The 14,489-nt window shown below is 38.7% G+C and overlaps 1 protein-coding gene and 1 long non-coding RNA gene across 2 annotated transcripts in view; one reads left to right on the forward strand and one right to left on the reverse strand.

The window, feature by feature from the left end:
• Positions 1 to 1,457, forward strand: part of LOC127064956 (uncharacterized) — a 157,924-nt gene extending 156,467 nt beyond the window's left edge. Inside the window, exon 4 of the long non-coding RNA XR_007781875.1 lies at positions 1,056 to 1,457. This is a non-coding gene — a long non-coding RNA (uncharacterized LOC127064956). The remainder of the gene's footprint in view (positions 1 to 1,055) is intronic.
• Positions 1,458 to 10,112: 8,655 nt separating this feature from the next.
• On the reverse strand, positions 10,113 to 12,676 carry LOC127064939 (transcription factor Sp9-like). Its single transcript, XM_050996634.1, has 2 exons — positions 12,068 to 12,676; positions 10,113 to 11,994 (listed from the first exon to the last, which is right to left on the reverse strand). The coding sequence occupies exons 1-2, from the start codon at positions 12,074 to 12,076 to the stop codon at positions 11,047 to 11,049; spliced, it is 957 nt and encodes a 318-aa protein (XP_050852591.1). The 5' UTR covers positions 12,077 to 12,676; the 3' UTR covers positions 10,113 to 11,046.
• Positions 12,677 to 14,489: the final 1,813 nt, after the last annotated feature.

The raw sequence follows: 14,489 nt of genomic DNA on the forward strand, positions 1-14,489 counted from the left end.
CGTAACGAGACTTCGAGCTAATAATAAGACGGAGCCAGGTTCGACGAAAGAACGTCGTTTCGAGACGTGAATCTTTCGTACGTTGTGACAATTAATTCCATTAAACTTCTTTTTCTTTTTTTCTTTTTCTCCTTTTTTTTTATTATTATTATTATTAACCTTACTACGATTTTAATATAATCACGTAAAATGATTAGAGAAAATTGATTTTTAAGGTCATCTTCTTTGTACGTTCAAAAAATAAAAGACGATAAATTTGGTATAGTAATTCAAGTAAATCAAGTAATTACTTAACAATAATCGAACACGTGGATAGATAATTGTAATGTTAATATATCTTTTAGTACTCACTTATTTTTTTTCTTGTTTATCTTTCACATTATATCATTCTCAATAAGAATACGTGAGTTCACTATTTGACATTCGTCGCACAATCAACTGTTCCTTGTTAAAAATCGACTTGCAAATATTTTAAAGAATATACCATCCATCGACTATGGTCCTCTAAAATTCGTGTTGCACTTTACTTCGAAACAAGGTTATTTCTAAAGAAACATTTAAGTCTCGTTAACAGATAACGCTTCTATTTTAACGATATATGTATACATTACTGATAATATACATATTTCGAACGTGAGACACATTATCGCACGTTTATATTCTACCTACCCGTTAAATGGACGTTAATATGGCAAACAATTATATATCATTTTTGTTTCAAATTCTACAAAGAAAGATAATTATATGATAAATATGTCTACGATAAATACGTCAATTTTTAAGCGAATTTCTATTTCAAATTTTTATCCTTCGAATTGAAAAGGAACGAAACGAAAGAAACAAAGTAACCTCGAGGAGTTGGATCTCGTGAGGTCTCTTAACAGTTCTGCTTCCGAGATTTCTAAGAAGCTGGCCGGAAAGGACAATAAAAATAATCGCTTCAACAAACTGAATCCGGACTATCTTCTACCCTCTCTATCTCTCTTTCTCTCTTTTTCTCTTTCTCTTCGGCAGACGTTAACGGGCGACGGTAATGACACCTAATTGCTTTCCAGCGTTCTGCACAGAAACGCCACTCGATTTCGAACAGTGCCGCTAATTTGCGCGTGGCTCGTCGCCGCTTAATTAATCCGCGCTACCGAGAGGGAAACAAGAAGGGAGAACCACCGTCACCACCATCGTCACTACTACTAACCACCACCATCGCCACCATCACCACCACCACCACCATCACCACCACCACCACCACTACTACTACCATGACCATCACCGTCACCATCACTATCAGCACCATTACCATCATAGTCACTAGAACTATAGGAGGTAAGTCGTTCCTCGAGAAGTTCACCGTGAGATTTCCAACGACTTCTCAAACTTCTTATTTCAAAAGGGACAAAAAAAGGGAATGGGGCCTAATGACAAACGTCAAAGAAACGAATGCCATGTTGGCAAAAGAGATAAAGAGATATAGAAATAAAAAAAATTACACTCGTTAGCGTCGGCTTAGCGAAAGACGGCAAATCGATTAATATTAATATTTATAGAAGTTACACGAGCATTCAGAATAAATGAAGCATAACGGTGCTTTTGCGATCATCTAACGATGATAGGATTAATGAATATATATATATATATATATATATATATATATATATATATATATATATACGTAGCTTTTCTTCTTTGAAATACGCACTTACATGATCGGATCCAAAGTTAATTAGTAAGAGATTTCTCATTAACGATATCTTTCTCTCTCTCTCTCTCTCTCTCTCTCTCTCTGTGTCGTTACTATAGCTATAAGTATCTTTATATATCGATCGATTTTTTTCATATCGATCTTTATAAGAAGGGAAAAAGAGAACAAAAAAGGAAAGAAAAAAAAGGGAGAAAAAATAGAAAGTGAGAAAAAGAAACGAACTGACGGCGATAGGAATTTATCTTTTTCTCGAACGATTTACTACTTTGCATTCAGTGTTGGATTAACGACGGGAAGAGGATAATCTTTGAGAGCCATTCTCCTGTGATCTCTCGTTCTAAGATGATGATCTAAGTTTCTTGTGAAACGTAGCTACTACTGATCGTTTCTTTTATTTTTTATTTTTTCTGAATACTTTTTCTTCCTTCTTTCTTCTGTTTTTTTCCTCTCTTTTTTCACGTTTCTTTCATAAATATTATATATTGGCTAATCTAACGGCAAATATCATTCGCACGACATAGGTACGTAAATACATAAGTGTATATGTGTATATATATATATATATATATATATATATGACAAACCTTTTATAATTCCGGTTATAGATAACCAAATAAGCGCACGCTTATTGGTCGCGTGTTTAAAAGTTGAGAAAGCGACAAAGCCGCTTTGCGTTTGGCCGGAACATGCGAGTTCGCGATCGTCAAGCTGCCCTTCGCAAAATTGCCTTTTGTCGAGGCTCCTCTTCCCTTCGTTAAGCTCCTACTCTCACGAGATAGCCGAGGGCTTGACGCTTTTCCAAGAAGTCGAACGACATTCTCGCACGATCGCTCCGTTACTTTAAACGAATATTCTTCTATGAATTTAATTAGGAATTTTCATCGTTGATCTACCATTTGTCGGAGTACGAAAATTCTCTTGTATACCCGAATCGTCGATCATTAGAATAATCGGTGTCTTTTAATAAATTCGATAGACGTCGATAACGCAAAAAATATAATTACGACTACGTACGAACGCAATTACACGACTATTACCTAGACATCGGAGTATCATTAACTCATTCTCCGTCTATCTATATTTTTGTTTTCTTCTTTACTTTATTTGTAACGATTGAAAACCCGAAGAAAATTCTGTGCTTTGCAATGTATAGAAACAGAATCCTTCGTATAATTTCTGACACGCGATGTCCGATGTCTCTACTATATATTTTTTCATTGACCAGTTTAACCGTTGGAAGAAAGTAATTAGAATTTTTCTATTATTTCAAATCAATGGAACAATATGTAGATTATTTATACATTTTAATAGTATAATAATAAGGATATAGCGAGGACGATAAATTCGAAAGTTATGTTTTCTCTCTCTCTCTCTCTCTCTCTCTCTCTCTTTCTCTCGAGGAAATATTCCACAAGAGAGTAAGAAGATAATCTTAGAATAGGTAGGATTCTTCCTGGTAAACTGGCGCGAAGTTGGCAGCCTCGGCAATTATTGCATACTACCGAGCACGTCCAGTAATTATCAGCGATCGTCCAAGCGCGTCTTCGTACGAGATAATCGTACAGCGTTAGCCCTTTTCGCGAAAGGGAGGATGGTGCCTCCCTTTTCCCTCTTTTCCTGTTCCTTAAGATCTCACCCGTTCTTTTCCGTCTTTCTCTGACTTTAGAAAGAGAACACGGTCTCGCTCTTTTTCGTTCGATCCTCGAACGATCTCGGAAGGCCTCGCGAAGACTCGGAAACTGTGTTGGCTGGCACACACGAAGTCGAAAGAGGCTTCGCAGGTAATTGCTAGGCCGACGGGTCGATAATGAGCCCTGGCTTCGGAGAACCGATTACACCCGGCCCGAGCCAAAAGCAAAGCCGTAGAGCCGAGAAGCGAAGAGGAAGATGAGAGGAGGAGGAGGAGGAGGAGGAGGAGGAGGAGGAGGATCGGAGAACCAAGAGAAAGTGAAAGAGAGCGAGAGAAAGAGAGAGAAATAGAAAGAAAGAAAGAAAGAAAGAAAAAGAGAGAGAGAGAGAGAGAGAAAGAAAAGAGAAGAAGGGAGGGAGATAGATCTCGAGGTATCACGAGAGTAAGGAAGATGAAACGACGTCGAACGAGGGTGATCCTTTGATGGTGGAGATCTTTCGGAGCTCCACTCTACGACCTGCCGCTGGATAATCCTCGAATCTTCTCTCGCACAACGCTATCGATTCTCTTCTCGATTGTTTTAAAGAGAATTTCGATGAACTACGTAACCATCTATGATGCTATCACGATGTTAAAAAAAAAACAAGGAAAAATAAGAAAGAAGGAAGGAAAGATAATAACTCTAATAATCGTACTGCTCTACTTACCGTTTCGAAAATCTTTACGATTCGGAATATAATTACGTGTTCTTAATATGATGTAAAAAACGATTGGTGATAATGTCTCCGAGGAAATACATTTGTCGGATAGATAAGGTTTTAAGGGAATACGTTCGTCGGATAGATAAGGACGACGATTCAACGTTATTAAGATTGTATTGATCATGCGCGGTAATAAGGGAATGATTTTATAATCTGTCGGTGATAACAAAACGCGGTGGTAACGGTATATAATGTAATGTAATACGCGTTATCGGTGGTCGAGACGATTAATACGAACGATTAGTAAAGGGAAAAGAGACGAGAGAAAATGATAGTCTAATAGTAGGTAAAAAAAAAACTATACTCATTTGCGATGATCCGTGGCAAAAGAAAGATAGATAGATAGATAGATAGAGAGAGAGAGAGAGAGAGAGAGAGTTGTAGTTAATTACTAAATTATCGGCGACAGATCGGCGATGAGAGGAATCCAAGTTGCGGGAGAAGAGGGACAAGAGGGGGGATAAATAAGGGACAGGTCTTCGAATAATAATAATGATAATGATAAGAAGAAGAACAAGAAGAAGAAGAAGATGAAGACGAAGATGAAAGAAAGATAGAAAGAAAGATAGAAAGAGAAGAAAGAGGAAGAACGAAGAAAGAAGAAGTTCTTCCTGTATCGTCCGATGAAACCTGCCTAGATTTCTCTCTTTCGCTACCGGGATGGGAGAGGGTAGGTGATCTAATTTCCCGAGCGGTCGTGCAGAAAATGATCTTGGCCGCGATTACGAAACGGCTTCCAGTCTTTATCGGTTCTGATGCCGCGGGCCATCTTTTTTCATCGGTCCCTTTTTCGTTTCCTTCCAATCGACTCGCCGTTTTTCCTTGAGACGAGTCATGGACCAAACTTAAAGAATTTTGAAAATGTTCTGAGGGTTCTCTTAAAAGTAAAGTTTAACTCTCTGTCTGTCTGTCTGTCTCTTTTTCTCTCTTATATTCTCTTTCTCTTTCTCGCGCACGTATCATTGACGTAACGATGCACGAAGTATATAAGTCGGAACACGCAGAGAACTCTGAACGCGTTAGATGGCGATGGCCCTTCTTGGCCTCGAGGACTGTTTATCCCATAATTAACATAATGAGATAGGAAACGTTGATATTAGCGCGAAGTTAGTTAATAGCGCATTTAATACATAAGCCACGTTAGCTCGCGTGAAATCTTTTTCATATGTGAACAAGAAGCAACCCCAAAACGATTTTGAACGATACTCGACGTTCGAATTTCATCACGAATTAGATCGTTATCAAGTACAAATCGTGATTTAATTTTTAACTGCAAAATTTTCGATCACATAAGAACGCATCATTTCGATGGTAGGTCTCGAGGAAGAAAATAACTGATGGTCTTCCTTTGTCCATCGAAAAACGCCTGATGTCTTAATCCCCGAGGCGTTGCATAATCCTCAACAGCTGCTCGCGAAAGAGGTACTAGTTATATCCAGAATTCTTTCGCATCTGGTAACTTCTTCGTATTTGTTTTATTTTTTTAATACCAAATTTTTTAACAATATATATATATATATATATATATATATTGTTTATAGAAATGTACAGTTCTCTTTCTCTCTTTCTCTGTCTATATTTTATCATTTCAAGAATTAACAAAAAGAAGAAATGATATATCGTATTATAAAAAGATATAAATGAATAGGACGTGTCTCTGATCTTATTTCAAAGACTACCAAGAAATTTATGATTATAAAAGTAAAACTAACGCAAGAGAGAAAGGAAGATAGAAAGAGAAAAAAATATAAGGGGAAAGAAAGAGAGAAAGAAAGAGCGAAAGGGTACCCTTCGAAGAGAAGGATTAGCTTGGAGGGCAGTCGACGAGTCCTACGAAGGTACTGATCCTTTCTCTCTCTCTCTCTCTCTCTCTCTCTGTCTCTCTCTCTCTCTCTCTCTCTCTCTCTTACTCCTTTGTTTCTTTTCGGACAGTCGGAGCCAGAGGTCTCCGATGGCGCCTCTCTCAAGATATAAATTAATTAGATTTGTGTGGGGGGTGTGTCAGCGAAGTGCCGACACCATGTTCCTTTTCCTTTTATCTCTTTCTCTCTTTATCTCTCATACATATACATACACAAAAACAGTTCCATTTTTATTCTCTTTCTCTGTTTCTTTTTTTCTTCAGACCATGCGTCGATTCGCATAACATTCGGTTCGAAGATAAAGTCTAGGCTCGTCTCTCGCGTGCCAAAGCTCCATTTCACGATCCACGATTTCGTTCGTCGGTGAACGAACAGAAAACCTTAACTCGAATCGGGAATATTACAAGAAAACTTGACGATGATTTAAGAGACAATCGACAAATTTCCTGGCCGTTACTAAGAGATACATACGTATCTATTCGATGACATCTTTCTATTATACCGGTATATGTATTATCGACGTTTTTATATTAATGCTTGGTTGATCACAGATATATGTAATACATAAATTACTGAAATTCATATAATATTCTTTATATAAGAATGATTGAACGAAGTCTCGTGATTTAATAATTATATGCATCCGTTTATAATATATCCTTATCAGGTCATTTACATACTCCTCATCCTTGAGTAAAAGTTTATCGTAGTAGTATGAATTGAGTTCGTCGAGTAAAATGAAATTATCATACTAATATCGTAATGAACGAATTCGATGCTATATATTCAAACTCGAAGTAAAAAAGGAATATGATAAATGATCGAAAGAGATCAACGCGTGCAAAAATGTTATCGCGATCGTATCGAGAGATACAGACTTTTGTGACTTTGTCGTTGTGACGTAAGAACAAATATTTTTTATCATTCTTAAACACGTAACACATATGCAGAGAAAGAGAAAAAAAAAGGTACAACAACGGTTGGAGATTGACAGTGGTGGCTAATTACACGTGAAGTTACACGACAGACATCACCTCTTCTTACGGCCATTAATTTTCTCACGACATTTCATTTCATTATTCTCTATCAGACTTATTTCTTTTTTTTTTAAATTCGCAAATTCTATAAGGTTTTTCATTTTTATTGATCTTTTTTTTCCAATAAATTTCCAAGAAATTTTAAAGTCACTTGTATCAGAAATTCAGAAATTCAATTCATTTCTACTTCGTCGCTTTTCACGATATCACACGAACGCTTGCTCGTTCCCTAATACTCCTTCGTATTCTTCTTATGCCTCTTTTATAACCCTTTTTGAAATCGGTTGTTCATTGGTTGCGTGTTTAACATACTTTTCAGGCGCACGCGTATTCGTGAGCGAACTTAGTACTCGTAATATTTTTATTTCTTCATGAATAGATCGATTATATTTACGGAGCCAAACGTTTTCGTCGCAACGTTGCAATAAAACAATCTAGAGAATTTATTATTTATATTAGATAGTAAAAATTAAAGGAAAAAAAAATGAGATACAAAGACAGACATATTCACTACTGAAGAAAAAAGAAAAAAAAAAACACGCGGCACGTTGATACGAAATTGTACAACTTTCTAATTGGTTACTAATGTCAATAGAAACTACATCGATCTCTCCTAGTCAAGTAGCGAGTAATTAAACGTATTAAACCATCAGATAAATACTACCGATCTGTTATTATACTATCTATTATATATAATCAAAAACGTGTCCGATCAAAAATCAGTCCTATTTAAAAAAGAATTTTTCTGTCCATTTGTCTTTCTAACACTTTTTCTTTTATTTTTACTCGTAGAATATATATCGTTAGATAAAAAAAAGTAGAAACACCATGTATGTGATACAATTGTTTGTCCATGTATCTGTCAGTCTCTCTCTTTTTTCTCTTACAGTATTAACAATAATTAACATGAACCCTTTAACCGCGAAAGGGCGACGTTTCAGCGTTTTTCACATTCCCGCTCGTTAATGCGATTGTCGGAGGAATTCTCGAGAATACATATGTGTTCAAATACGAACATATGAAAATGTAGGTAGACTCACGTTTATACTGCCAAGGATCGCCGAAGGGCTGGCAGCCCTGCGGCCACCGCCGCTACCGAGCTCTGCGTCCAGCTTGCCGAGTAGTAGTCCGCTAATGATCTCCGAGAATGTATCCTGTCTCTGCACTTCCTTCAACTACGAGCTTTTCTCGATGAACTCGAACGTTCTCGCGTCGTGCGTCGAAAGCACGATGAAGAAGAAGAAAAAGAAGAAGAAGAAGAAGAAGAAGAAGAAGAAGAAGAAGAAGTAGAAGAAGACAAAGAAGACAAAGAAGACGACGCGTAGAAGAAGAAGAAGAAGAAGATGAAAAACTTTGAAGAAAATAATCCAAACTCGTTACGATCCATTCGCACGAATACATATATTCCGAATCCTCCTCTCATCTAGTGGCACGTTCACGTATTTTATTATTTTTCTCATAGGTCCATAGAAAAATCCAAATTGAACACACTCGCGATTTTATTCGTCGGCAAATAAAAGTAATAATAACAATAATGATGATGATGATGATGATAACAACAACAATAATGATAATAATAAGAATGCTAATGATGACAATAATAATATTAATAATAATAATAATAATAATAATCCATGAATCGATATTCAATCGATATCGTCGTATAGGATAAGCTCGCGAAAATCAAAACGGAGTCGAGAGAATGTCTCCTCCTTCCCTTTCTCCCTTCACCCCACTATATCTCTCTCTCCCTCCCTCCCTCTCTCTCTCTCTCTCTCTCTTTCTTTCTCTCTCTGTCTGTCTGTCTCTCCTCTCTCTATTTCTCTTTCACGTTATCTCTCCGCGTGTCCGGTTTCGCGGTATATCCGTCGCACGCGCGGTAACGCGTGTACGCGGCTCCTTGCAGGCTCTCGCACTGAGGGAGCGCGCGTAACGCGCTAAAGAGAGAGGCGCGTACTCGCTCGCGTACTCGCGCACCTACTCGTTCTCTCCTCCTCGTTATCTGCCCCACCTCCTCTGACTCTCTCTCTCTCTCTCTCTGTGTCTCTCTCTTATTCTCTTTCTCTCCTTTTACACCAAGAGGGTGCTCGCACTAACTCGTATGACTCGACTCGACTCGAGGACGACGGCAATCCGCTTTCCTTCGCTTCGTACAACGTTGAACGCGAGTCTGGAATCGCTGTGGCGCCACCCCCTCGCTACCACCTCCACCTCCACCTCCTCAACCACCTCCACCTCCTCCTTCTCGTCCATCTCTCTCTCTCTCTCTGTCTCTCTCTCTTTCTTTCTTTCTCGCTCTTTCTCTCTTTCTCTTTCTCTCTTTCTCTTTCTCTTTCCCCCTTTAATTTGCTCCCCGTCTCGCCCGGGTCTTCTTCTTTTACTCTCCGTTTTCGTGGCTCGCGCGGCTCTCTTCCTGCCTCTCTCTCTACTTACGCGCGCCAGCCATGAATCCTCCAGCCGGGGCCCATATCGCGCCGCCCCTTTAATAGCTCTAACTCGGCTCTTTCCATTCACTCTGGCACCATCTTGCGGCGATAGCGAACAACGACTCAACCATTGACTGATTCTGCCACTGGATATATCCACGTTAGTCAGAGGAGAGATCGTATAATATAAATCGTATTCCAACGTTCATAAGTACTTCCGTTAAATTTATATGATCGATCCTTATCGAAATATCCTTCGGAATTATCCTGAGAAATGATCGGATTCTTGGATTATGAATAATAAGAGTAAGACTGTTTGTATGTATGTGTATCTAAGAAAGAGAGAGATAGAGAGAGAGAGAGAGAGAGAAAGATGGAGGTAAGAGGTTTTTGAAATATCCTTCGAAGTGATCCGTCTCTCTCTGAATTCGTTTTTTTTTCTGATGCATGCTGGGGTCACGACACCTGCCAGGTAGAAAATCATCGTAGAAACCCGTAGGGTCTCTTAGAACTATCTACGCTTCGTCATTGTACCCCTCAAATGGAGGAAGGAAAAGAACATATTGTGTGACAGGAAGATATCAGGGAGTGGGAACTTGAAACGAAGGCATACTTTGTTATTATGTGAATTTTCACGGCACCACCCCTTAGTGATACAACTCTTAGGAAAAAAATCTTCGTGCAATTTCGAATGATCTGTTATCTAGATCAATAGATATATTTCAAGATACATTCGAGTATCGAATGTTTTCGGAGAAGAAACGAACATGTCTTTAATCTCTCCCCTCTCATCTCCCACCTCCTATCACTCCTCCTTGGAACGTATAATTTAATTACATGTACTATAAGAGGTGGAAAGAAGTCTAGCGGGACGACACGGGGCAAGAGGGGAGTTACTCTTCGACACTCACATAATCCCTACTATCCATTATTACGATAAGATTTTCATACATAGCAGTAGAATTTTCGTATTTAATGTTCATATAAAGAACAAAGAAAAGAAGGTAAAAACGTTGTAGAAATCTCTATGATCCGAGACTACGCCAATGGTTTGATGTTCAATCATTATTCGCTTTATTTCATTTTATACATATCGATACATCTTATTCGTTATCAACGTCACTATCAACATCACCTGATCTAATTAGTACGTGTTACTTTTTTTTCGCAAATAGGACGATAGAACTAAAAATACGCGTGAGAAGAGATCTCCTTTAATTCTGATCAATTAGATCCGCATTTTTTCCGCAGGACTTCTTTCCAGCTTTACTATAACAATAGTTCGTATTACATTACATAAAGTTACAGAGTTTTCGAATCTATGTACAATATTTTATATATATATATATGTGTATGTATATATGCATATATTCGGGAGCGAACAATAAGTAGACATTCGTAAATTTAGATAGCCTAATCGTTAGATCAAGTCGCTTAGAAAGCGAAAGACCCGACTACAAGTCTTTAAGTTCCAGATGCAACCCGACGGCTCAACTTTCTTACAAAAAAAATCGTACGTAATATATAGGATTATGTACTGAAAGACTAGAGTACTAGACACATAAAGTACTAGGACTAAAGTAGTTTGGCACGTTCGCAAAAAGTACTTGCTGGCTTCGTCAGATCTCTCGTCATTCGTAATCTCTTCCGACCAGTTGCATCGAATAATGTCCGAGTGTCGAGTAAGAGTTATCGATAGAATGCATTGGTATGGAGTTCTCCTTGTTCGAGTGTTTTTTCCTCGACGAGTTTTTTCTTTTTTGATTGTCATGAGTCTTTGCATGCTTCGTCAAATGATCACTTCTCATGAATCTTTTTCCGCACGCAGAACAAGCAAATCTTTTCTCACCGGTATGTGTACGTAGATGACGTTGAAGCTCGTCGCTCCTGGTAAATCTCTTCCCACAAAAAAGCCAATTGCAAATGAATGGTCTTTCTCCTGTGTGCCATCTCAGATGAGCTTTAAGATGTGAAGTTTTTCCATATACTTTTCCACATCCTGGAACATGACATACGTGTTGTCGTTTACCATCCAATCCAAATTGACCGCCACCATCTATTTGACAATTTGGACAACGACATCTTGTGCATTTTCTACCGGGTCCCGTTTTACTGATCGAATCGATCGATGAATCGTTTCCTAAAATATGATGTTCATCTGACGGTGTCAATGGCCATTGACAAGGTGGACCAAACTCCTCCGAACAGGATTGTAATTCTGTTGACGTTGGTGAGATAGGGTAATGCTGGATCGTTGTCAACTGAGCTTGATGACTCGCTGAATGGTTCATCGAGTGATTACACGCCGGATGAGTTTGAGCGGTCCACGAAACTGCACACGAAGGCATTGTATAAACCGGTGGCGTCAGGCTCTCGGTCATCTGAACATGAGTCGTCACGATGGGAAACCAGTAGCTCGATTGGCCACTCTGAAGAGGATGATGACTATTCTGTGAAGGATTATACGATTGATAGTGCATCCCTGCATCGTTATAATCCATCGACGAATGTTGATGCATCGATATCGGAATAGCTGATGCCGTCATGCCAGGCATCGGTGACATCGTCGACACGCACATCTATAGAGAGAAAAAAAAACAAAATATTCGAATTTCATCAATAACTGTAGGCAAACAAAATCCAAATATTTACGTTAAACATTCCTCGTCGTTTTCGACCTTCTTGCCGGAACAAATCTTTAATTGGCTGAAATATGAAAATTCACACACAATCCACAGATGTTCCGTTCCTGCTTATTCGACACCGAATAAATTCCTTGACGAATCTTTTGGTACTGCATCACTTTATATTATCACAGTTTCACTGTTTCAATAATAAGCACTTTTAGCTTTCCTATTCTTCTTCTTCCTTTTCTTCGAGACGACGTTAATACAAAATCCTTTCCTTAGTAATCCAATTGGCGAGTACGTCTTGATGTTTTAACAAGTGTTCTGTTTTCTCTTCTTTTCTTCCTTTTCTTTTTTCTTTGCATGAACCTAAAAAAGAAGACGAGGAAGAAGGAGGATGTGGATAAAATCGAAGATGAGAAAACACGTTGAGGAAAAAGAAGAGAGAACAAGGGGATGAAGAGAGAAGGGGGAGGGGAGAAAAGTAGTAATGGAAGTAAACGTCGTCGTCGTCGTCGTTGAACTGCCGACGGAGGTGCCGTGCGTGCGCGATGCCGAACGTTTGCCAGATAATTGCTGGTTGCCGAGCGTGTCGCCTCGGTTTTAATAACCGTGTGGACAAGGAACCGAAGAAGATAGAGGAGGAGGCTGAATGCTCCGCGAGTCCTGCGAGAACGAGAGGTGGGGGTAGACCAGACTGGATCCTACTCCTCTTCGAGATCTTAGTGCGCAAGCGTTCTCCCCACCATAGGCACATAAATCAACCCTGGCTTCCGAGGATCGAGGATCGAGGCTGCACGCCTTTTGTGGTTATCCCTCGGGGGCTGCTTCATGCCCTGTCCATGCCACTGTAGAAAGCTTTTATGGATCTTATCTTCCTTCTCTCTCCTGAGAATCTTCTTTCCTTATTTTCTTCGAGACAGTGAGAAAGGGTAGAACACGACTTTACCGATATCATAAGCTTTTTCAATATTTTTTCTTCTTATTCTTCTTTTTCCTTTTTTCTTTCTTCTCTTTCTTCTTTTTTTTTTCTTCTTCTTCCGTTTTCTTCTAAGGATTAGCATTCACATCGAAAGACAAATTGAAATTCATTAAATCTCGGTTTATTTGGTAAGAGGAAGAAGAAAAAAGAGTGACTTGTAAAGAGAAACGAACGGTTTTTATTTAGATTTCATTAATCTTTTTGGTCACCCATGGCAAGTTTTTGTTACTATACAATGTTGGTTTTTATAATGAAAGAAAAGTGAAGTCTTCTGAATTTCTTGGTTTTACGCTTCTTTAGAGATTTTCTTTAAGATCGAATAAGAATATTCCAAAGGTACGTATCAAAGTATGAAAAATCTCTTTTTTGAAAAGTACGAAATAAGAATGTGATAACGGCGAGCAGTTTTTTTTTTTTTTGTCATGAGGGTGGATTATGATCGCGTAAGGAAGAAGTCAACGGTTGTACCAATACGGTACTCTTTGTGAGTATATAACGTGTTATAAATCTATACAAGATTTTGGTCGATCCTTTGTAAGGTTTTGGTCCTCAGGTTTTACAATGGTTTCTACCAGTTAGAAATCTCCAGCCGGGTGGACGAAGAGTACCGCATTTTATGGCTTGCCAGCAAAACGATTATTGACGTGACCAAAGTGACGACATTCTTGTGCTACCGATCCGCAGAAGATTGACGATAGACGGTAGACAAAGTAGGTGCAATGCAAAAGGGAACAGCGAGTAACAGTAGACGTGAATAATGTGGTGACAATGGAATGGCAAACGTGACAAAAACGTTATACGAAATACCGCAGTTTGTTAAGGAGAGGACATTACCTCGAACGAACCTTTTAATCGTCCAATATTTTCACTTACAGGTTACATGACACTTATCAAATAATTTGTTCATCTCAACAGATTCTTCTAATAACGAATGATAATTATCTCTGTCGCGTGATACATTTGTGAACATTGTCATTGATTATCTTTGGAACATTAAATATCGTGATATCTTTGTTTATACAGCTTTACGGTAGTAATATATGTTATCATGATGAGACGACAACGAGTGGACAGTCTCGTTGTATCTCTACAACGGATGCTGATTATCTTCGTGGACGGACCAAATCTAATCTTTCTGATGTCGAACGAGAAAAGGAAAGAAACACACATCTCGTTGGTCTAGTGTCGATTCGTTCTCGTAATTTAACTGATACACGTATATCCCTCGGAAATGTTTATACGAAGCAATAGGAACGAGTTCGTCGTAAGTCAATCGCATACAGGAAAACGATTATCAACTTCCTGCAGGCAACGTCACGTGCGCATTGAGAAAAGCACTCTCTACTAGTCAGGCCATCGATCATCGTTGTAAAGAATATTCCTGGACGTTTTTTCGTTAAACGTCCAAGATAGCAACGAGCAAATTCTCTCACGGGAATAGATTCCTCTCTTGTTTGTCATGAAT

Source organism: Vespula vulgaris, chromosome 7 (genome assembly GCF_905475345.1).
Source record: "Vespula vulgaris chromosome 7, iyVesVulg1.1, whole genome shotgun sequence".
Lineage (NCBI taxonomy): Eukaryota > Metazoa > Arthropoda > Insecta > Hymenoptera > Vespidae > Vespula > Vespula vulgaris.